The sequence below is a fragment of the Arachis ipaensis genome, chromosome B3 (genome assembly GCF_059453495.1).
Source record: "Arachis ipaensis isolate K30076 ecotype BB chromosome B3, ASM5945349v1, whole genome shotgun sequence".
NCBI classification, from domain to species: domain Eukaryota; kingdom Viridiplantae; phylum Streptophyta; class Magnoliopsida; order Fabales; family Fabaceae; genus Arachis; species Arachis ipaensis.
Window position 1 is genome coordinate 36,064,345 of NC_142438.1, and position 26,967 is coordinate 36,091,311.

General features: G+C 30.2%; 1 protein-coding gene across 1 annotated transcript; it reads right to left on the reverse strand.

The window, feature by feature from the left end:
- Positions 1 to 12,749: 12,749 nt before the first annotated feature.
- LOC107630258 (dehydration-responsive element-binding protein 3) lies at positions 12,750 to 14,389 on the reverse strand. The gene has a single exon (XM_016333356.3). The coding sequence runs from the start codon at positions 13,818 to 13,820 to the stop codon at positions 13,071 to 13,073; it is 750 nt and encodes a 249-aa protein (XP_016188842.2). The 5' UTR covers positions 13,821 to 14,389; the 3' UTR covers positions 12,750 to 13,070.
- Between the last annotated feature and the right edge of the window lie 12,578 nt (positions 14,390 to 26,967).

Here is a 26,967-nt window from a genome sequence, read left to right on the forward strand (position 1 = left end):
CACAATCATAATCACGACTGTATGTCTTTGATAAGTGATAACTACCTTATTTTTTATCATTAGTTAGTCATTAATATTTAATAATATGGAATAAAATATGTTGTTAGATTACTAAACTTCAAAACAAGACAAAAAAAATTGAGTTTATAACTAAATAATAATAAAAAATAATAAATTCTCATGGCTTTAACATATATTTATCAAGAGAATATATATTATTACTTTTTTTTATTAGGTAAAGTATGTAATCCTCCAAAAATTTTAAAAAAATGTTACTTGTTCTTTAAAATTCAGCTTTTGGTCAATATCTTTAAAAATTTATTATTATTTAATTAATTTAAATACTTATTTTTACATATCAGTTATTTAAAAAATAAAAAAAATATTTATTTTTTATTTTTTCTTTCTTCTAAAAACTAAATAAAGAATAATATTTAAAAAATATCTAATTATATTGTTTTTCTTAATAAACATTTAATTCTACGAGTTTTACTTAATTGCCATATCCTCGAATAAGTGTTTGATAGATTAATTTAAAAATAGGTATTATTTGTGTATTTTTTACAAATATATATTCAAAAATCAAAAAATAATAATGTTATTTTTATTTTTGATAATATTACTCTACACATGATTTTTTTTTATATTGTATATTTGTATGAATTTATAAAAAAAAAAAAAGTGTCATTATCAAAACAAGAGTAATAATATCTGTTACCTAAAGATCTAGTAGCTAAAAAGAAATATAAGCACACACTTTTTCTCTTTTCACTTGAGACTATTCATCGTTTTAATTATTTATTGTTTTCTGTATTTATAATACTTCTATTATAAATATATAATATAAAAGAAATTTTTAGGTGCTTCAAATTAAAAATAATTCGGTTTTCTTTTTGTGATTCATTAATTATAGGTTATTATTATTTTTTAATATAATTTTGGAATATTAATAAAACAAAAATTAACTTTAAACTTACTCATATTATTGAGATAGAACAAAATAAATAACAAAACACAAGAGTATTATTTATTTTTGCGCAGAGAGCAAGCAAAAAATTATCATAAAAATAGTTATATATAGAAGCTAGGGATAGGGGGCGGGAAATTCTTCCTACTACATACACGTAAAAATTCTGTTATCTCGCACACTATTTTTCTATCGATCTCATACTTCATAACCAAAGCATGTGCATGGATGAGCTCTATCCGACTACTTTAGAATTTTAATGAGTGCTTTCTGTCATTACATAAAGCATTATCAACAGTGCGTTGACTTCACAACCTTGCCACTTAATTGCAGCACTCAAATACAAATAGTTATAAATGGAGAATAAATAAAGGCTTACAAATTTTCTTATATTTCCCCAACAAGTTTAATAAAAGATACATGTCCTTTTTCTACTATATATATTTCTCCATGAAAAAGATGCTGTTTAATAATACAAAGGAAAAACGATTAATTGATACTCACACCAAGTAAAATCTATTGGTAATGTTAAGGAGACAAAAAAAAAAAAAGTCAGAACTTATCTTATCTAGTATTCATTAATTGTTGTCATTAATTGTCGCAACAATTAATGAATAATAAATAAGACAAATTATGATTATTTTTGGCTAATTTTCTTTAGTTACCTATGAAACACGGACACTTTGCTGAGTTGTCGTGTCTGCGTGTCGGACACATTTTGGACACGACACTCACCGACACTTGTCCGACACGCGTGTCTGCTGTGTCCAAATCGTGTCTCAATAAAAAATAAAAAATTCTTCTCTGGACACACTTGAACACACCTAGATACCATCACGTGTCAGCATATCCGGTCTTATTCTTAATATATATTTTTAAAATAAATTTAGATATAGTATATATTAGTATTTATTAAAACAAAAAATATTCTAAATACTTGATATAATTAAAATAAGACATTAAAAATAATTTAAAAAATTAATTTATATTTTAATATCAATAAAATATTAAAATATTATTACGATTTATCTAAAAAATATTTTATATTTTATATGTACGTACGTTCCCGTGTCATGTAAAATTTTAAAATTCGCGTGTTAGCGTATCCCGTGTCGTGTCGTGTCGTGTCCCATGTACGTGTCAGTGTCCGTGCTTCATAGTTAGTTACTAAACATTTTTAAAATTTACCGACTCTATAAATCAAAGAACGGAAGAAATTAAATCATGAAACACAATACATAGTTATCGTTTATTATTATTATTGTTATTATTATTATACCGTACCAGAAGTTATTACTTATTAATACAATTTATTGTCAGATTCTAGTTTATTGATGATACCACAAGGTATTATTACATGATACGCGAATGATTAAAAGCATATAACAAAATTATTTTATGTAAAAATATATCCTCCTTTCCAACCACCAACCGAAAATTCTACACGAAAAGAGGTAAAAGTGCAGTGGAATATGAATCAATAACTTAACTGCTTTAACTATTCATTTCCAATTATTGCCATCTCAAATTCCTCTGTTATTGTTTTATCTGCCTTTACAAACTCTGTCGTGGGCTTTCCAAATTGAATATGCACTTAAAAAACGACAAGTGTTATGTCCATCTATTCTAATTTCTAGGCCTAGCTACATGCATAAATTACTACTTGGCAAAGGACTTTCAGAAAGCTCTTCTAGATAACATATATGTAGATAAACTTATAAATTATAAGACATAATACTAATATAAAAGAGTATGTTCAAATTTGGAATATGTATACAAGATATATTTTAAGACACAAATTCTTGTATTTTATTTTTCTGAAAAGTAAAAAAAAAAAGAAAACGTGACACAAGTTTTCTGCCTCTTAATTATAATAAAGATCAGGCGAGCTAGCATACTCTGGAACTGTACACGTGTTTGGTTTATGAATTGACCAGAAGATAATTGTTTCACTTTCATCATCCACCAAGGATATTGCCTGCTTTAGAAAGAAGATAAGGCAATGATATCCTAAGACGTGGCTGCTGCTTTTGTGCATAAGAAGTTACGAACCACACTATATAGGGATTATTTGAAGGAAGAAGAATGTACAATGTACAATATACAGTCACAAATCACAATCACGATTCTTAATTTGCTTGTTTCCCTCCTTACCTTTACCTGACAAATATAATTGCGTACAACAAATAAACGTACGAGTGATTGTGTATATGGAGCTTTCTGTTCCTTTACGGCTCACAATTTCGATATCATATATAATTCGTAAGTCATTGTTTTTCTCCATTTAGCAATAGAAAAAGTACTACTTAATATGTCACAGTTTCAAGATGCACTACAATTTCAACATGTTTTCCTAGAACATGCCTCCAATTATATATGTTTCCACTCACTATATCTACGATTAAAATCACTACCTAGATTATTCAAGAAGTTAAACGGGGAATTGAAGAAATAAAGACATTATTCTCAACTTCCCAATTTAGTAGCCAAATCATTGCTTTCAATTTCCAATAGCTGCTGTGCTGGATGATTTGAGTTTTTAACTTGTGCAAAAATTATTTCATTATTGAAAATTGGATTGTAGAACTAATTTTTCTCTCAAAAATTTCAAACAATCTGTTAACTTGCCCAATTAATTTAACAACCAAAAAGATAACACAACCTTTTGTTAAAAAATTTCATTAAATATTATCAAAAATTAATTTATTAGAAAATATTTTTATAATCGATGGGAGTTTTAAACATAATTATCATAACTGAATCGATAATTAAACCGGTCAGAATACTAAAATATTAGATCACTAGTTAAACATGTGAGTAGTTAATAGTTGATTTAGTTTATGAGTCTCGTTTAAATAAAAATATAAAATTATCAAAAGTTAAAATTAAAATTTAAAATACATATATTCACCTACATTTTAACAATAATCAACTCTAAATACCTAAAACTAATAAATATAAAAATAGGCATTAAATTAATTAGTAGTACAAAAATATTTTAATTTAATACAAAAAAATGCAAAGTACATAACATCTATAAATTATGTTTGATGAGTGATTTTAAATTTGATTTATTTTTCTATATTGGACAAATATTGAGTTTGATTATTATTTTTTTGATAAATCTATATTTTATGATATTTTTTAATTGAAATGAGTAGATTTTATCAATTTATCTTGTACCTATTTATTGAAAATGCATAATTTTGTGAATTTCTCCTAATTGTACTTACTGGTAAAAAATATATTTTTTATACTTGAAAATTGCTAAATTTAATTTATTGTTATCTCATTCGATACCTTGATATATTTGTTTGAATGATTGAAGGTTTACAAGGCAAGAATGGCTTGAAGAAATGGAGAAAAACATGCAACAGTTGAGTTTTCATGAAAAAATAAATATTGGAGATTTTATGCGTACGCATGACCCCAATCTCGTACCTCACTTAAAATGGCACGTGACTCGTGATTTCTAATCTAATTTTGGTCTAATCCAACTCATTTCTGAAGCATTTGAAGGCAAGACTCAAGAAGGATCAACCAAATAGTGTAAAAAGTAGTATAGGAAGTAGTGTAGTAGTAGGTTAGATGATATTTTAGGGTAGAATTCTAAAAAAAAGAAACTCCAATTTCTCTCTAGAATTTAGGATTTTTTAAGTTAAATTTTTCTTAAATTTAGGTTTTGATCTTGTTCTAGTGTAGTTTTTTTTTTATATTTCCTAGTTCAACTATCTTAATTCACTTAGTTTTACTTATTAATTTTTTTATTTTTGTCAATTTTGGGTTATGAACACTGTTAAATTCTTGTTTATTTTTAATGCAATTTGATATTTTTATATTTATTTATATTCCTTTTAGTTGTTCTTATTGGTTGCTTGCATTTGGTAGATATATACTTTATTATTTTTGTAATTTATGATATTTTCATTTTATACCTTTTTAGTGTTTGTTAAAATGCCTCTTTTAGTTTTAGAGTAGAATTTTGTATTTTTTGCTTGGAATTGAGGATTTAGGTGACATTGAGTCATTGATGTCCAATATTGATTAGTAATTTAGGGTTGTTAGTTAGTTTTGTTTCCACTGACGCTAGTCTTTCACTAAGTCTAATTAGTAAGTTGGCTAGAACTTGTGGATTAAGATCAATTATGCCTATTTGACTTTCTCCCGATATTTGAGAATAACGAAGTGGGATTAACTCTTTTTAATTGCCATGTTTGTGGCCAATGTCTTGAATAGAAAACCTTAACTCTCAATCTTTACTAAGATGTCTTTTTGTACTTAAATTTCTTTATTTGCTCTTTAATTTCTTGTCATTTAAATTCTTGTTCCTTGTTATCTCACTGTAATTCCTTTGAGAGGCTATCTGAAATTTAAAACTCTTAATTTTTATTAATTTAAATTCGTGACAAACAAATTAAACTCTGATACAGATCATTTGTTAATTTAAAACTATACTATAGAATTATTATTTTGATTTACATTTTCTATAAAATTATTATTTGCTCCATCATTTTCTTGATTATCTTCGTAATTTAATTAATCGTCTTTCTTCATCTTCTCAATCATCTTCCAGCTACAACATATCATTTGCAGACATTTATTAGTCACTATATGTATAACATGCTCATAACCAACAAATACTAATTCTTTAAATAATTTAAACAAAGCATTAACCGTTTTTGAGATATGAAAAGTGTCAACAACTTAAAAAAAAATAATTTCTTTAAAATAATAAACTAAAAAATTAATTAAAATAGATCTACAATAATCAATCTATTCATCAGCCATGATAATATATCTAATTTGCTTTTCAATTTTACGATAATTTATAATTATTTTTTCACATCTTTAACCAATTTACTCAACAAATACGTACTTATGAATAACGTTTGCAAAATTTGAATCTATATACCTTGCAGGCCATTATATTTATAATAGCATCAATCATTGGTTGATAATAAATTGAATTAACTGCATTAAATAATAGAGATATTTATCATTCATTTTGCAATAACAATAATGTTATACTTCTCCACAATTTTTTTTGCTTTCGAGCACACTTTTTATAATTGGTTAAACTCCAGGTATTGTTATTGATAGAAAATAAGACTCTAATCCACTGGTTTGTTTTCTTTTTCTAGAGGTAGGTGGCGGAAGCCTTATTTTTTATGTGGCGCACTTCATTATGTTAGATTCATCAAATTTTCTTGTCATTTCATCATAAGCGTCTTCACTTTCTACATATTGTTTTTGAACTTTTTTTTTCTTACTTTGAAGATCTTCAATATTTTTATCAAATTAATATCTTATTAGTAACGATACCTTTTGACATGCCTCAATATTTCTTTTTTTTTTTCAGCCAAATATGTTTAAATTTAAAAAAAAATTTTACTCTTAAATAGTTTGTCACAATGTATGCATATATACCATCATAATTTTTTCAGATTCAACAAGTTGTTTATAATAGTTCCAAACAACAAGATCAATTTTTTTCTATTGTTATAAGTTGTGTGGGTTAAAATTGATGCATTAGGAATTGATACTTGTTCTTAAGGTAATCATGTTTCTAACGGTGTATATAATTTGAAAAATATACTTTAATTGCAGTATGTTGTGCAATATTCGTACTAATCACTTTGTTAACTACAAGAATCACATTATTTTTAAATAAGATAACTCTTCTACTAAAAAAATTGTCAAATATTAACAAAAATTGATTTAATAAAAGTTTTATTTGTAATAGGAAAATTTTTAATTTTTAAATTCCTACAAAGCTATATATAGTAAAAGAAAAAGTATAGAGTACCAATATATTATTTGTCAATTTATTGTCAACAATAATTAATTATTATATTTTAAACACATGTATAAGAGAAGAGTTGACAGAAGTTGATAGAATTCTTATTGGTAACGTAGCGAAATTGATAGTAAAAATTTCAACCACCACCTCTCTCGTCCTTGTTATCATAACTTCTGCTTTTACAATTTTAGTGTGTCACCATATCTCATCCATTAATATTTATTTTCCTACAATCTTTTTTTTCCCTTACACCCACCAAAGAAAAAGTGCACCATTTCTTCAATTTCTCATAGGACGCCATTTCTTCATTTTCAAGAAGTTTTCATACTGCACTTATTTATTTTTCTTGCGATATCATTTTCTTTAATGGTTCTTCTCTAATAAACCACCACCGGTGAGTTTTTTTTGTCAAAAATAAACAAATTAATTGTTTAAAATTTAGGAATCACAAATAATCAAAATCGTTGCTAAATTAATTCTATTAGTAATTGACAGACTTTTTAACAAAAATATCATTATTGTCTAAAAATAACTAGGTTAGAGTGATGTCCATTTTATTTGGATAAGAGTAGCTAGTCACGTTATCTTCTATATAAACGGAGAATAATTAGAAGGGGCGTTTACTCGAAAAAAGAATAAAAATAAAAAAGTTTCCATGACAAGTAAGAGTGATGACTGTTGTTGTTTGTCTTATATACAGAATAATAAGAGGGCCCAAAAACTGATTCAGCCATTGCTATACAGCACTTGTCTTGATGGAATAAGGCCACACAACCCTCTCTTTACAGACAAAAACTTTCGGGAGACATTGCTCTCAGTACCCTGGGGACTCCCTATGCTATTACCATCATATCAACCTTTATCTACCATATATATCTTCAGGGTGCTCTATATATCTCGACCTAGCTGCACATCCTTTACTATAATAAACACCCAATACAATTAACACTATATCTAACCACTAATTTGAACATCTATTGTTGAAAACTATACTAAAATGCAAAGAAAAATGTGTACTTTGCAAAAAGTTGATGACAAACTTGCCCAAACTAATTCAGCATTTATTTATTGCAAGGCGCATTAAATAAAATTAAAAATAATAAATTTTAATAATTTTTGACAAATTTTTTGTTTTTTCGAGACTTTTCATTCTAATATATAACTGATTTGTGACACTTACCTTTTATTATTTTGGGTTCCAGAGAAAGATGCTGCGTTGCCTAAAATTTAATGCCTAAATTATTAAAAAAATAATATTTAATTTAAACAATATTTAAAAAATTTAAAGAAATTGAGACAAATTTGACATTAAAGTACTTCCGCATCAGAGAATTAACCTATATATAATGTGCTGTATGCTGACAACAAGGAGAAAATTAATATTATTTTTAATTCGGGTTTAGTTTTGAGGTTTCTGTCCAGATTCTGTGTTGAGATTCAAATGTTAATAGCTAACATCTCTGTTGTATGTATTCATGAACGATTCATTGTTGTTTAATTTTGTTTCTAATTAAAGCAAAATAGTGCTTTGGTATTTTGGAGCGCCTGCATTTGCATGTGATGGTGGAATCTGAGTAGACCATCCTCTGTTAACATCTTTTATACCAACTACCAAGGAATAGGAATGATTAGTTGGGTAATTAACTATCACTATTTAAATTAGATGGATTAAAATCAATCACACTAGAATTTAATTCCTTTATTAATTAGATGAAGTCAACTTTGCATCGAAAAGTTTTTGCATGTATGTGTGAGAAAAATAAATTCTTTCATTTTTTTAATTCAAAGAATAAAGTGTAATTTTTAATTTTTTAATATTTTTATATTATTTTTAGTTTCATTTATAAAATTAATAGTGAGAGATTACATTTTATCTTCTAAAAAAAATTAAAAGGATTCATTCCATGTGTAAGGATGAGCTTCACTTCACAAAGAGTAAGATATGATGATTATTTGATGATGTGGTCAAAATATATTAATAATACAATTAACTATTATTTAAAAATTAAATCTTAAATGGACTATATTAATTTAATTTATCTACACTAAAATAATTTTTGAAATTTTAATTGTACTAATTATATTTTAATATAGACAAAAATACACCATATATATAAGTTTTTTTATTTTTTTTTATCAAGTGATTCATTATATTATTAAAGACTAATGTCTCGTATTTTTATCAGTTTTAAAATATTAATTGGTGTAATTGAAATATCTAATTCTAATATAAGACTAATTTTTTGCTAGAGTAGAAGATTCTATTGCAACATTATATTCAAGGTCAGCAAAATTTGTATAAAAATATTGGCAACACAAAATTGGTTTACCACATAACATAACAATATATATAAAATATTATTACTGTAAATCGCTCACTTTTTGAAGGATTCAGCACTTTTATTTCTTCACAATTAATAAAGCAAAGGAATTAAAGCAGCAAAGGATGGGAACATGAGAGACAGCGCTAACAATTCGATAGATACACGGAGAACAATAATTAATCTACCTATAATCTTGTTAATTGGTATCTTGATAAGCCGTCCATCACCAATCCATTCATTTATTAGTTAAAAAAAAAATAATAAATAGGTCTTTAATTTTTTATTTTGTAGATATTTAATTTTTTTTAAAATTTAAAAATATATTTAAATCTTTTATTTTTTTAATTTAAACACATTAATTTTTCATATTCACTTAGGCTTGTTACGCCTAACAAAACATGAAATATAATTTTTTTTATACTGACTTAATTAATATAAATACATACATAAATTTTTTTTAAAATAAAATAAATTAAACTCAAAAATTAATGTGTCTAAATTTAAAAACTTAAATATATTTTTAAATTCTAAAAAATTTAAATATCTAAAAATTAAAAAGTCACGATCATTTTGTCCTTTTCTGTTAATTTAATCAAATCAATCTCATTTCTAGTTTTGAAGATCTAACTTAGCTTGTAGACGTACATCTGTACTAGAACACAAAAATAGTATGCAAACAAATGGGTCCCCGCGATCCGCTCCCTTCCCTCTCGTCGTCTTAACTCTTAACACCTATTGAGTCTTGACAAGTCTTAGCTAGTAGTATATGGCTAATTTTGATAGGTTAGTTGCAAATAAGGAATTTATATAGATAACTAATTAAAAATATATTTAAATCATTTTTTTTATAAAAAACTTTTAAAATTTATTATCAATAAAATTATTTTTAAATTATTTAAAAATACGACAAAAATATATCTATAAATTAAAACGTTCTACATTGATAAAAAAATAATGATTTAACAAATGAAATTTTTTATATAATAAATAAGATTTTGATATTAACAAACAAATTACGTCATATTTTTTTATTAATAGAGTATGTCTTTATTTGATTATAATAAATATTTTTTATACGCTTTAAAATTATTTAAAAATATTGTTATTGATAACAAAATTTAAAAATATTTTTCTCAACCTATTTTTAGTGGTTTACTTAACTTATATAAGGGATCGTACATCGGTATAACTGTCTAAGATCATTACTACTCTTAATGAAGTAAAAACATTTTATACTAAAAGTATATAGTTAATTAAATAATTGAAAATATTTGATAATAATTTTTTTTTATCAAAATTAGTCAGAACTTGTCTCATTTAATATATATTATTTATTAAATAAGATAAATTTTGATTTTTTTTATTTTTTTAACATTATCGTTAAATAATAGTATCAATTTATTAACTCAGAAATGTTTAATAATAAAAAAAATTTAATCAAAATTAACTATAATTTACCTTATTTAGTACATTAAATAAGTGTTTGACTGTTTTTTTATTGTTTTCGTAGTATTACCGTTATTAACTTCAAAAGTATAAACAGGACTGTTTATAGTAATAATATTATTATTATCAAAAGTTTTTATATTAAAATGAATCGTTGGAAGAGAAATTATGAATTGAACATGGATAAGACATGGATTAAAAGCTTTTGCTCAATTATTGGAGCAGAAGTCACTCTTTCTCTAATGGTGTGTAACTGGTGTCCACTTATCATATCGGTGCATCCCAATAATGTTGAGTTAGGGCTGATGAGTGATGACGACTCGATGAAGATATTTTCGTTTTACTTTTATTTAGAAAATAAAAATATTTGGTAACCAAAAAATTTTTACCAAAATCAGTCACAATTTGTTTTATTTAATTTTTATTAATTACTGTAACAATTGATGAAAGGTAGATAAAATAACTTCTAACTGTTTTTTTTTGTTTTCGTAATATTACCGTTTAAAAAAATACTTTATTATACATAAGAAAAGCTGTATAATAAACCACAGAAATAGGAACGCTTGTTGATTTGAGCAAAACTACAAATACTAGTGTGCTTCGTTTTATTTTTGTAGAATTTATAGAATCATAATTTGTAGGGTTAGGACCATATTTCGTACAACAATGAAAGGAGTATATATCGTCGCCACAAATTATAGTACGAACAAACCATTTCTTTTTAGAAGGGAACGATCATACAGAAGGGGCAAATTTGTTTCATTTGAATATATATGAGTAATATGCGAAGGCAGATCGCAGGATTATGTCACATTCAGGATCTTCATTCCAACGTAGATTGTATATCTATATATGGACCACAATACTATTTAATTAATGTCATGAACGGTAGATGAAAATAGATGTTCAACAGTTCTGATGAGGGGTGAGACTAATTATCCACAACAAATTGTGCCAAGTGTGACATACGAATTTTGGCACTCCTCTTTTCTGCATTTACTACTTTAATTTGTTTTTTGCCCTGAAAAACCTTTTGTGAACAATATACTATTCTTCTTCGTTACATGATGAATAAAATAATATACTACTACTATTAGTCTCTTATCATGTACATTCTGATTAAAAATCTTCCTAGCTAATAATACAGTACTACTGTTAATAAAGAAAAATTAAATAAAAAAACATTCAATACTATGCGAATATAACAACGTTCAATATTTAAAAAAAAATTTGATAATTAGACATATTTTTTTTTCTTCATCATTATTGTATTTACAAAAAAAAAAATCGTTCAGTGCTCCTGCTCCCTCTGAGTTTTCAATAGATTCTCTTGTGTTGTCAACTGGTGTAGGCTACAACTAATGTGATTGGAGGCTGCTAAAAATTGTGTGCTTTGAGTTGGGATCCTGAATTTGTGTGCCGCTAACACTTAGTAGATCCTTAAATTGACCATGAATATTTAACAACCCAAGGAAACTTATCTGATCCGGGGTCGTAGCTACAGCATATACGTGTACTAGCACATTAAAACTATTCAGTGATCATAAATTTTCTGACCATGTTATGATTCAAAGCCTCAAGGTTTTGAGTCTTTGACAACATTCTAAAATGAAAAATGAAAAATGATATAACTGCGCCTCACCTGTTTAATCATTATTTATTAAGATATGGGCTTTACTGCACACTGCAAATTTACTAATTTAGTAAAGCGAATAAGCAAGTACTATTTTGCAGTACCCTAAATAAAAGGTAATACGGCCAAAGAAAAAGGAAACAAGGACCTCCGCGTCGCGTGTCAAGACACCATTGGTAGCTGTACGCGTCTTGGTTTAGAACAGAAATAGATAGATAGATTCATTTACAAATTGCAAATCTTTGAGAAAAATCGTTAGAATGAAGAGGAGGTGTGTCATGTTATTATCGTCATTAAAACTTCCAAGTTCTATTTTTAATTTATTAACTTTTTGTGGGCCCAAATTGGTGATGTAGGTAGCCATTGATTAAAATAGAGTTACTCTCTGTTATAGGGAATCTACTTTATATTTTATAAGCTTTCATTTATTCCTGTCTCCGAAAAGCATAATTATATGAGCTCTGAATCACTTTGTTCATGTAAGTTTCAACATCATACATATTCAATTTTGACCCCGCACGAACGAAGGAACAACAAAACAGAGAATGAATAAATAAATAGAAAGAAAAGGGCTTACTATTTGTGCTACAAGTGGAAACGAAAGAGATTATTATTAACAAGGAAGAGCATTACAAACCTCACACCTAAAGTAAAGAGAAAGACGTGAACTTGAGGGGGAAAAATGCATTAAGAGCACTTAAGATGAAAAATTGCAAAAGGCTCACATGCAAAGTTAAAACAAAATAAAGAGAAAATATAGTCTTATCTTATATGTAGTAGTAATAAAAAAAGGGGTTGTCTAATAATGATAAGATGAGAAAAGAAAAGAAAAGAAAAGAAAAGAAAGGAATTGAAAGCAAAACTGAAAGCACACACGTTACACGTAGAGCAGAGATGAGATTAGTATTGCCACAAGGAAGGAGGATCAAGGTCAAGAGTGGTGTACTGGTGAGACTTAGACTGAGTGTGCATTGAAATCTGATCCCCGCCGGTAAAATAGACACCGCAATCTTCCCTCACTTCCTCCTCATAAATGCTGCTGCTGTGATACCACCATGGGTGAGGATACAGCCACCCATCAACTGGCTCCAAGAACACCATTTCCTTGTTCGCCTCCGCCGATTCGAAACTCGTTCCTAGTGCTGGCAGCTCCACTATCTCCCCCAGCTCCTCCGGCGTCGATGGCTCCTCGGACGACGATATTGATGATGATGGTGACGACGACGACGATGATGATGATGATGAGGGAGAGAGAAAGTCCATGGAGGCGGCTTTGGCGGCGGCGGCCTGGACGTCACGGGGACAGTTAGAGTGGGGGCGGGGGAGTTGGGGGGCGAGCTGTGGGAAGTTGAGAATGGCGGAGGAGCCTTTGATGGCGAGGGCGGCGACGTCGTGGGCGCGGGCGGCCATGTCGGGGGTGGCGAAGGTGCCGAGCCAGATGCGATTCTTCTTACGAGGCTCTCTGATTTCAGAGACCCACTTGCCCCACGCTCTCATTCTCACCCCTCTGTACACCGGGTGCTTATTATTATTCTTGTTATTACTCCTCTCCCTCCCCCTCTTTCCCGCACTTTTCTGCTTTTCCGGATCCAGACTAACTGACGAAGAAGAAGAATAACAAGAGTTTGGGCTTGGTAGGTCCTCACCCATTCTTGATAATACTACTTAACTAGTAGTATAGCAGATAGTTGTGTGTGAGAACTGAGAATGCAGTGTGGAACACTGAGTATTAGTACGAGTTACTACTGAGTTGGGTGGCGCTTGTGCTTATATACGTGGGAGTAGTAGAATGAGACTTAGTGTGGCTCTGTGTTTGTGTGTGTGTGTGTACGAGAGAGAGAGAGAAGGGGGTGGGGCTTTTATTTTGCAAGTGACCCCCACACGAATGGTTCTGCTTTCATGCCCACATTATAACCTCGCCTTCCCCCTTCGTCATTAATACTCCCATATGCACCTGCTTCCCTTCTATACTATGCTACATGCACCATCTACAAAGATATTTCCCTATATTTATTTAGTATATATTAGTAGTATGTGCTTCTATTTTAATGAATTTTTCAGATTTTATTGACCATGTATGTTAAAGGCGGGTGGGTGGGTGGGTGAGTTGAAGGGAAGGGCCAGTGAGAGTGAGGCCTTAATGGCTTGGACCAAAGCCGAAGGGGTCACTACTCACTACAGCCTGGCAGCATCGGACGAGCAATAGGGATGGGGAATTTTCCATACTGACATGGGCTGGAAGGGTTACCTAATAATGTCTAACCATTCCTTTCATCTCCTCTTCTCTTCACTTCGCTTCATTCATTATTACTACTAATCTTTATTTCTTTTTAACCCCCTACCTGCATTTTTCTTTTCTCCTTAAACTCCCTCATTATGACTCTAATACTGTTCTTGTCCACATGTTCTTTCCTCATTCCTTTAGGTCTCGCACATCACTTATTACTTGTCCTTTTCAGAGGGTCTACTTACTTACCTCTGTCTAATGACTATGTGTGGAATGTGCGCTAATTAAAAAGCTTTATATATAAATATAACACTTATAAAATTAAAAAGTTTTATATAAAAATATTAAATTTAGACTACTTTTGGCAAAAAAATGTTAATATGGATTTAAATATGATATTTTTAATAATATTGCCTTTTTTATTAAAATATAAAGACTATTTAGCAAAAAATAAATTTAAAAGGTTCAATTTTAATATTATAAATTTTTTATTTTTTATTCTATGAGAAGTGAAATTTGCGGATTTAACTTTAATTTAAAAATATTTTAAAATTTTATGTGAATGGTCAAATCACGATCTTTTAACAAGAACAAGAAATATTATTCGATCAATCCTTTTGTTTTTGTCTCATTCTTCGAGAATTAAAAAAAAATTTAATCAAGTTTTGAATTTGTTCGTTTGAAACTGGGACTCTTCTATTACATTTTACTTATTTTTTTTATTTTTTTCTTTTCTTTCATCATTCTTTAAGTCCCACAAGTTTGATCGATCCTGCAGAATCTAACCCATTTTCTCATTGAGCGAAAAATACGAAATAAATTAGATTGATTTTTCAATCAAAAGTACTGTGTGAAATTTTCAGTTTTTTCTTTTTTCTTTCTCTATTCCTATTTCGTAGGTATAGCATTTGAATCAATAGATAACATTTTCTTCTGTATTTGTATGAATCGATATTATTACATTTTAATTCCTTCCCAATACCTCCCAAAAAAAATTCCGAATTAGATCTAAAATTGACGGGTTAGTGTGAACTTATCTGTATAGTTATGCACCCTTTTGATGACCTACGTTGTATTGAAGGGATATCTATACGATTCGATCGATTGCTAAAGTGCGCGGTAACAACCGAACCGAAAAGAATATACAAAAAAGACGATTCTATTTCTATTCTATTAGTATTCTATTAATATTAGTTTAATATTAGATTAATATTAGTTAGTGTAATATTAGATATATCCAATTTTTTAAAATTGATGGGTGAAATTTTTCAAAGAAATTGGAAGCACCAATTTCTAGCTCCATGTAATACACTCAAATAAATACATTTTCTATTATACATGCTTGGTTATGTCATATTAAAAATAATTTTATGTATTATTTATTTATTAATTTTAAAATTTAAAATTTTATTAATAATAATTTTAATATTTATATTTAAATACATATTAGTTAAATTAATGAATTCTAGCTAGTATTTCTCCTATTCAAGAGTAGTCCATTAATTTTAATTAACCATGAACGATTTCAAAGTGATACAAAATAAAAATATGAGTAAAAGGGAAAGAAGAAGAAGGAGGTGGAGGAAGGGGTGGGGGAGTAATGCTATTTTGACTTTTTAATTAAGTATAAATAATTCTATTGTAAAAGATGAAAGCATGCGGGGTCCCATATTCAGATATTTTGCATATTTTATCTCTTATACTTGGATTGTGTACAAGAAGAGTCAAAGTAACATTTTACAAAAATAAATAAAATGAAGATGGAATCTATGATTTTGTTGTTATTATTATTAATTACAGTTGCTAAACAACGCTTGAATTGTAATAAAAATAACATAACTCGACGCTAAGTATAGGGTCGTCAATTTGGTCATCTTGCTGAGTGAAAGTGTGAAACAAAGAGAGTAGTACTATTTTTCAGGCTAAGGTTACTGTCACAATATTCACATTGTCACCCATATGTATGTGAAAGATAAAGGGGCTAGTTTTTCACTTTCCAGTAAAACTTGGAACAAAGCTTGGCGCTTTTCATCTGGTGTATTCATATATTGTTTATCAATTTTCCTTGGAAAAAGAAAACCATGACACAACAACATCCATGCATATCTGTTGTTTTCCTCCATCGTTTTACTAGTTACTAGATTTCCTCAATTCGGGATAACATACATTCAATCAAAGCATTTGAAAATTATTTCTTAGAAAATTTAAATTACATTTGGCCCCAGTATTAGAAAACTCCAACTATTCCGTGTCGTAATTCTTTGAATGAGAAACCATATGGTATGGCATATCAGGTACTGACACAAGTTAATTAATCAGGTAAATCGAATTTTCTAGGTACCATTTAATTAATAGAGAAAAAGGGACAAGGCTTTGCTGATCGTTGATATATCATTAATGAGCAAAACATAACACGGTTTTTCTTTTTTCATATTCTCTGTGTGCTACTAGAAATTAAATCTACAAGTTCTTTAATAAAAAAATTTTTAATATATTTTTGGTAAAAAAAATTATATACATTAAAAATTAACTATTAAATTAATTATTATATATTATTTATTTATAGTTATACATATTAAGTCACATAATTTTTAACTAAGTAATTAGATATTAGAATACTCAAACACGTCGATCATAATAGAATAATAAAATATGTAATAAACAAATAATCAAATTGATTTATTAGTATAATAAAATTTTGTATCAAATATATATTTTTATACATAATTAATTAGGTAGTGTTTGGTGGAGAGACAGAGACGAAAAGACTGAGACTGAGAGACAGAGACTAAGAAACAAAGATTGAAATAAATTTCAGTATTCTGTTTGGTACAAAGTGAGAGATAGAAATTGAAACAAGAATGAAACTATAATTTAATTTGCATAAAGGATAAAATTAAAATTAATTAATTGAAATGAGGATATTTTAGGTATAAAATGTTATTAAAGTTTCAGTCTCCATCTCTAAAAACTTTAGTCCATTGTGTCCCTACTTGTTGGAGGTACTGAAATACTGAAATTTTAGGGACAGATACAGAAATTTTAATACCAGTCTCTGAACCAACAAACATAATACTAAATCTCAGTCTTCCAGTTTCTATCTCAATACCTCAAAACAAACGCTACCTTAGTGACTATTTTTGTATATACATAAGACGAGTATTATTCTATTATAATAGATTTGATAATTCTAATGGCTAATTTTTTAATTAGAATATATATATATATGAACTTTTTTTAACTAATTTTTAATAGAGTAAAATTTAGTCTTTCAAAATTTTAAAAATAGTTATTTTAGTCTCCAACATTTTTTTTCATCAGACATAATAGTTTCTCATCTATTTTTTAACATAATTCACTAACAAAAAATACTAAGTTAGCAAATAAACTTGTACATGTGACAATTAAATGTCTATCTGTGTGAGAAAAACAAAATAGTCCATGGCACGACTCACTAACCACCTAAATCACCGCCATTGTTTCTATATTCCTTCTTCTGTTTTTTCTTTTTCTCTCTTCCTCCTCTTTTCCTTCCAGAGTTAGACCCAACCACCTTCACCACCTCACTCTCCCTCACCATCCACCTCCTCTTTGTGAAATCTCATATCTGGTACCATCATCATCGCAACTCTTCCATCGCACAAAAAAGGAACGCCTCCTTTGTCACTCAGCAACAACAGCTCTTTTGGCATTCCATGTTCTGTCTTTTGTCACCTCCAACACCAGTCATGCCACTGCCACCTATTTCTTTTCTATCCTCCTCCTTCTCTCGATCTACCCCTCGTCTTCCTCCTACACTGTCTCGATCCATTTTCTATTTTTTGATTGAATTAGCACCTGATCCAATTCGAAGAGAACGTCATCGTCGCATGCCTAAATAGAATTTTTAGAGGCAGAATCGTCGTGTCAAAGGCAGAATTGTCGCCGTCTTCGTTGCGAAGATTATACAAAACAAATCAAAGATAAGATAAAGAAGGAACCTGTTCCTGAAGAGGTCGGACAAGGGCGAGGTTAGCATCGGCCTGGTTGAGATTGGTGAAAGGAGTTCTCAAAGACTGTTAAGAAGCATATCTAGTTTGTACCCCTTCATCGTCTTCTTCTATTTCTGCTTCTTCCTCTTCTTCATCCACTTGCTCCGCCATGTGCTCCTCCACACTGTTGTTGAAATTAGAGCAGTCCTGCTTCTCGCTGTGGCTGTTTGATTTCCCACCAGCAATTATGAGTTTGGCAGTGACACTGCTATTAGTGTTAGTTGTGATATCCCACGGATTTCAACATAAAGCCTTAACGATGAAGAATGATACCTTCAATATGAGAAGGCACCGTACGACACTGCTTTGTGATTACAGACCAGGAATTGTTTTGTTCTTTTCGCACACGTGGATATTTAACTACCATGTGTGCAAGTTTATCTACCAAATCAGCATTCTCCGTTAGTGAATTATGTTGGAAAATGGGCGAAAATTGTTATGTCTAGCAGAAAAAAATATTGAAAATTGATATGCGCATAATTTTTTTTATGGACTAAAATGTCCGCTTTTAAAAAATTTTTTGACAACTGATTTGGATAATTACTCTTTTTAATATATATAAAAATTTTTTGATAATTCATTGAATATATAAAATATTTTATAAAAAAAATTATATATATATATGGGGCAATAACATATATGATATTAAAAATTTTGCAAAAAATTATATAACGTAAGATGTATTATAAAAATATATTGATATAGAATATGTTTTAAAGTACAAAAAATACATGTACTTTTTACTAACGAAGTGGTCGATTTTTCGTGTCATAAAATTTATCGATAATAGAATCTGTGTCAAATTTTTTAGCAGTTTTCTTTTTAATATAATTAAAAGATAATTAGCAAAAAATTCATTTTTCATCTTGTTTCTAAGTTATTCTTCACAATATTTATAACTGAAAAAGATCTTTCAATTGTAGCAGTTGAAACAGCAAGAATTAATACCAAATGAATCAAGAAGGACGCTCACAAGAAGAAAAAGAATCCACTTTATGGGATTTGAAAAATTTTGTTTAATTAAAAAATATTAGTAATAATATCTTTTTTCAGATTTTTTAATATTATTACTTATTTTTTAGATATTAGAAATCATTAATATTTAAGTTGGACTAAACTTTTTTTTTTTTTTGGTGATTGACTAAATTTTATTTATACTAGACTAAATACTAAATACATTTTTTAAAAAATAAATCATACTTAATAACTTATTAGCATTAATTTCTTTTTAAAAAAGTTGGGGCCGAGGCCCCCACTCGCCGGGTAAGTTCGTCCCTATATATATATATATATATATATATAAAAGACATTTTTAACTAAATTTTATATATTTAAATATATTTAAAACTTGTAGTTACTCTGGTAACTAAATACATGGACCCAAAACATTAAATGAGTGGAGCCATTTGATTTTTCATTTGTGCAAATGAAGAAATGTAAGACAGGCAAAGGTTTTTTCTTTCTTTCGTTTTTTTTTTTTTTTTTTTTTGTCAAGGCAAAAGAGTTTCAGGAAAATGTTGTAAAACCAGCTGTCTTCCCCCAATTCGGCATTCATTAAGAGAAGATTCACTGGAATTTTCACCAATGAATTATGTTTTTTTTTTTTTTTCAAAAGACATCCCTGATATAATTTTCACCAAAACTTTTTTTCCGCAGGTATCTTGTGAATCATAATTTCCTTAAGAAAACAAAATGTCTAACAAAATAATCCGGATACAAATAAAATCACATTACATTTATATATAAATACATATATTTTATATTAATCACTAATTTAATTATTAATTTTTAATGCGCAGACGTAATGAATTTTCAATTGTCCATTTATTATGTTTCCATTCAATATCATAAAGAAATGAAATAATATACATTAGCATATACGCCATTCGAATGCAATGCTTCTTGTGAGTGAATAAAACGAGAGCAACTATGGGGTAATGCGAATTGATCAGAAGATTAAATATGGCCATATGGGGTATGAGCACTGAGCAATTGCTGGTTGCTAGTGCTACTGAGCAGGACCTTAAACATTTGCTGTGTATTAAATGAGTGGAGCCATTATTTACTATTGGTTATTCCCTAACTTGTTTTGTATGCCTTGCATGCCCACCTCAATCAAATCTAATCTGTCACCTATTCACGCGCAATTCACGTGGCACCCATGCTACACAGCTTTTGCCCCCCTGTTTTTTCCTTTTAAAGAGAATGATTTCACGTTAATTTTCTTCTAAATTCTAACAATAAACCAATTAAAAAATTTAGAGGCAAAAAGGAACTGAGAATTTCCACCTGGACATTGACTTCTTTTAGTAATTCAATTTTTTATGGTCTTTTTTCAAAGGTGGGCGGTTACATAGGTTCTTGAGATGGCCAATATTGATGGGTCCTGTGCTGTGAGGTGTAACTTAAAAGGTGCATAAGATTAATTAGATAATAAGATAGAGCAAGAGGAGTAGTAGTCAATTTGCGTGTAATTAAATTAATTATGCATGTTGAGTATAGCGTGAATTATGCCTACTGAAGGGGAAGTCCCTGGAACTTAATGCAAATCTTCATATATTAATTTAAGCATGCGTGTTTGTTTAGGATTTTAATTTTGACTATTTCTCTGCTTTCTCTCTTTGCCAACTCGGGCTGAACGCCTCAACCGTTGACACACATGGAATCAGATTACGTTCAACTTTCAGCATATTACAAGAGACAAACAGGTTACAGGTCTACTTCAAAAAATAGAGAAGCATAGAAACTTGAAGTTTCCCTTCAACGATGAAATATGACTATATCTATATAAATCTTCAATTTATTTATTTATTTTATATATAAAAATTAAAAAAAACAATTTCAATAATCAAGTGAATATGTGACTAGATGATAGTTCAAGACCACTGAGCACACATAATCAAATGATAGAACGAAAATTGCAACATAATCAAAATTATATTAAATTTTGAATATTAATTTTTATACACTTCAATTAAATTTTACATAAAAATGGAACAATTTGATGGTCTAAATTCTAACGGTCGATGACATTTGTATTTATTGTCTGTCTAATCGTAAGAACTGCAAAGGGTATAGGCTCTGTTCTGCTGACACTAAATAAACTGCAATTTCCATTTCCTATCCAAATTGGCGGTACCATAAATCATAAATTCATTAACACCCCGTCCAACTCCTGTCTTTCCTTGGCATCCTTAAACTCGTTCTCTTTCAATGAATCTGAAATGTGCCGCATTCAATTTGGTGACTTCTGCTACATTCACAATAATTGTACTCTTTTAGCTCGCCTATTTAACACGTAAATTTTGCACACATATTGTTATCCATATCCGAGTACACAGCCCATTAACCAAGTACAAGGTTGAGTTACATTATTAATAAATCTTGACAATATACAAAGATTAAATGTATGTGTAATTAACTAATTATCATTGTTCCTTTAAATTATCATGGTTTGCAAAAATGTTAGTTATATACTGAAATTAATTACTAATTAACATTATGTATTTATATATAAATAAATATAATTTTTTATTTTAATATAATTTATATTTTAATATATATTGTATACTGATAACTGATTTTGATAGTTGATGTATATACTTAATTTGATTTTAATATTACCTAAGTTTATTTTCCTCTCTTTTTTCTTTTCTTTTCTTTTCTTTTCTTTTTTTTTTTTTGACTGTTAAGTTTCTTAATCCTGTCCAGTTTCCAGGGAAATTTTTTTTCAAATATTGGTCATTTTTGGGCTTTTGTTCTGGTCTGATAGTTTTATTATGGTTCACTGGGTAGTGGCAACATTTATACGCTTTACTATTCATACCATTTGGGCCAGGGTCACTTATTAATCATAAACGGACGGTTAACTAAGGCCTACAATGACCAAAAACAAATAAAAAACTAACGCCTACTAAAATGTATTTTATTTGATGATAATAGGAAAGTTATATCAGCCTGCTTGGTAATTATTTAATTCTTTTCTTTAGGCCTAATGCCCTGTTTTGTTTGTTTTTTTTTTTTTTTTTTTACCAAAGATAGAGAGATTCAAACCTGCAACTTTCAAGTGAGTATGAAAAGACTATACTGTTTGAGATATAACTCGTTAGCAGCCTAATGCCCCATTACTATACACCCCCCCAAAAGAATTAAACTATCGTATTATTGCCGTGCGAGTGTACCTCTTTTACCAAAAAGGAAAAAAAAAATATGAAAAACATCATAATTTATTATTTTTATCTACCTCTTTTAGTTATTAATCTAATTTTTTTAGTTTAGTAATTTAATAATATACATTAATTCATATTTTTAAATATTTGATGAATAATTAATGACCAAAATTAATAAATTCTAATAGTTTTCTAACAATTTTTCTTTTTAATCAATTTTTATACTAGAAAAAAAAGAAGCAATTGCTTTATATTAAAAAAAAAAAATTTAATCAGTAAATATTAATATATTTTTATTAATTTTTAATTTTTAATTTTTAGAATTTAGAATTTAGCATTAGAATTTTAACATTTAAAACTTAAAATTTATACTCTAAAAATAGAATTTAAAATTTAAGACTTAAAAAATTTAGAAAATTTGTTTTCAAGGACTATGAAGAATATTTAATTATTAAAAAGGATCTTTTTATGTTAAAATTATTAATTATGCTACATGTACACCAATTTCAACCACCACCGTATATAAATACATACACAAATAAAACAATTAAAAAATTGAAAAACAAATACCACTCTTACTGATAATACGCGTTCCACCTCACTTCCACCTAGGGATGTCAACAGGACAGGGCGGGGGCGGGGGATGCCTCCCTACTCCCCATCCCCGTCCTCAGATTTGCTCCTCATCCCCGTCTCCATTTCCTGTCGTGGGGGAATATTGCTCCCCATCCCATTCTCCACGGGGCCCCATTTTCCGCGGGGACCCCATTCCCCATCTATCTGATAGTTCTAACTAATTATTAATTTTCATATGATTAGATCTGCAAGTATCTATTATATACAAAAACAGTAAGATTTTATATAAAAAGTCTAAATGACACGATGGTGACTTCTTTCGAAATGAAGCAGTGGGGGGACGCAACGACGAGTCAAAGGACAAAGTAGTAGACGAGGTGGGAGACACGGCAACAGAGAGGAGAACGGACACGACGGCAGAGTTACGAAAAGGACCGCCACAAATAGAAAGCACGACGCAGTGAGGGTGATGGCATGGTGAGGTGTGACGACGCGGTGAGAAGGGAGAGTGGCGAGGGGGTGGCTGCAGAGAGGTTGGATGGAGTATGAACAGCGTTAGGGATCTCTGAATTGAAAAAAGTAGGGACGGGGAATAGCGGGGACGGGGCGGGGATCCCCGTTCGGGTCCCCGCACTTGCCTCGGGAGAATTTTGTCCCCCATCTCCATCCCCGGGGATCCCCGTTCGGGTTCCCGCACTTGCCTCGGGAGAATTTTGTCCCCCATCTCCATCCTCGCGGAAAAAATTTTCCACAGTCAGATCCCCATTTGGGGCAGTCCCCGTAGGGATTCCCGCGTCTCGGGAAGTTTTTCCATCCCTACTTTCATCAATTTCAGTTACACAAGCCAAAATCACCTCCTTTTTTTCTTCTGTCTCATACGCGATTCTCTCCTCTTTCTCTTTGTTTCAGGCACGATTCTTAGCCACATTTTTTCCCACACTTCTTCAACCAATTTTTGCTACTTCTTTTCTCATTTTCTATCCTCTACCACAGAGACCCTAATCTCCCCGTAAATTGGCTGACCTGGTGTCTCGAGAAGTCCCCAACGAAGTCGTAGATTAGCCGTCTGAGAGATGTATAATTCAAGCTGGTGGTTCAATGCTTTCCACTGAAGTATTCACATGAACCCAAGTAGACATGGGTGTTTGTCAGGCACGTTTGTCTCAGTATGATGAACATAGCTGATTGTCACTGATCATCCTATTCACCATGTTGAAGTACGAATATACATCTTAGAATTAATCACACACGGATCGAAGAGAAACAGTAATACTTTTATTAATTCATAGGACTCAGCAGGGCTCCTCCCCTCAAATTAGGAGGTTTAGAAACTCATACTGAAAAGAAATACAATGGTAAACGTGTAAAGTATGGTAAAGATGGTCAAAAGTGTTTGAATAACATAAATCTAATCCCTTAAACAATGACTAGTAAGGGTAAAACAATCTTTTTAGTGCTAAAATCCACTTTTGGGGCCCACTTGGTGAGTGCTTAGGCTGAACTTTGATGAGATCCACGTGCTATGAGGCCTCTAGGACGTGAAATGCTAGCTAGGGGGTCCTCTCTGGGCGTTTGGACGCTGGGCTCTGCTCCTTGGGCATTGGACGCCTGGAAGGGGGCAGGAGGCTGGCATTGGACGCCAATTTTGGGCCTTCTAATCTGAAGCAAAGTATGAACTATTATAAATTTCTGGAAAGCTCTGGAAGTCAACTTTTTATAGCCGTTGAGAACGCTCCATTTGGACTTCTGTAACTCTAGAAAAACTCTTCCGAGTGCAAGGAGGTCAGATTTAGACAGCATCTGCAGTGCTTTCTCTGTCTCTGAATCAGACTTTGCTCCAGCTCCTCAATTTTAGCTAGAAATTACCTGAAATTGTACAAAAACACATAAACTCAAAGTAGAATCAAAAAATGTGAATTTAACACTAAAATCTGTAAAAACTTAATAAAAACTAAACAAAACATACTAAAAACTACATGAAAACTATGCCAAAAAGCGTATAAAATATCCGCTCATCAGGAGGGTTTGAGGCTTTTGGTTGCAAGGAAGGGAGGAAAAAGAATAGCAAAAAGAAGAGGGAACAGTTTAAGTGGGTGAGGAGTAAAATTAAGAGAAAAAATGGTTCGTGATTTTACATTACCTCAAGAATATATTATTGAATATCTGGATCATACTCAATGGACGAGTATTTTTTTATATTTTTATGATGAATAAATTTATTTATTTGTATTCTATTTATTTATATTTTAACTGTTAGTTTTATTGGCATCATCATCATCATCATCATTATCATCATCATCATCATCGTTATTATTATTATTAGCAAGGTTGCGAGAACCGGACCGGTCAATAAACCGGTGAGGTGACTAGTTCACTGGTTTAATAGTTCGACTTGGGTTCAGCTAAAGTTCGACCGATTTAATTAAATATTAAAAAAATTATTAAAAATTTAATATATAATTTTAAATATTTAAATTTCAATAAAATTTAACCTAATAAAATTTAAAATTTAAAATTTCAATCTATAACCTAATAATAAAAAATAACAAACAACTGAAATAAATTAGTAATAACCACTAACCAATGAATTTGCAAACATAATCATAATTTAAATTTTGAACAACCATAATCATAATTTGAATAAATAAACAGAATTACAAAAATATTATGAAATCAAACAAACAGATTATGAAATCAAATTGCAGTAACAAATTAAAAACAGAACAAAATTATAATTTAAAACTTACAAAAACAGAATAAAAAAACTTGATTAATTCATTTAATTAACAAAATTAAAAGCTAAAAAGCAAAAGACAGCAACAATCAACAGAAATTAAATGCAGAAGACAGCAATGAAAAACAACAATTAACCCAGACAAACAAGCAACAATCAACATGATCAAATCCAAAAAAATAGCAATTAACTCCCAAAAATAAAAACTGAAGCAGGACAGGGATCTGCTTACAAACTCAGAAATTCATAAACTCAAGCTAAGAAGAAATTAGTAAACTTAGAATCAGAAATCAGAAACCAAATAAAACTACAAAAACAAGCAAAATTAAATTGAAGACCGGCGGCGAAGGAGGAATCCAAGTGACGGCGATGGAAAAGGGGAAGTGAGCTCAGGCACAAGGGGGATTGAAGACAGGCTTGACGCGCGGGAGAGGGGGATCGACGATGAAAACGGACCGACGGAGACACGATTTCAGGGTGGCCAACAACAACGAAGACAGAGAGAGGGCTCGACAGCGACGGAGAGAGCTGACGGCGAGGGGAAGAGAAATGATGGCAGCGACGAGTATACTTTCACCTTCCACATGCGACGATTTTTGATGCCACCACGGTCAGTTCCACCCAGCCGCGACAGCACCCTCTACGTTCGACGATGAGACCTAGCGACTCGAGGAGATGGGATCCAGGAGAAGAGGATCGGCGACGACGAGACTGGATGCTGGCTGAGGAGACGAGTTCGTCGGTGACGTCAGCGTTGGGCATTGGGCAATGGCTCCTGCTGCTGTTGGCTGGGAGAGAGAAAGAAAAGGGGGCTAGGGTTCCGTGGAGTAGAGAGAAAAAGAGGGGGGGTGGGTCTTGTGCGTGAGTGAGAGAGAGAAAATGGGGGAGAGTTTATATATCTTTTTATTTTTTAATTTTTTAAATTGAAAACCGAAAAAAAATCGTTCGGTTCAAACGGTTCACCGATTAATCGTCAGTTCGACCTGTTTTTTTACCGATTTTCTGTTAGACAGTTTTACACCTCAATCGAACCGACTAAATGACCAGTTCCCAGTTAATC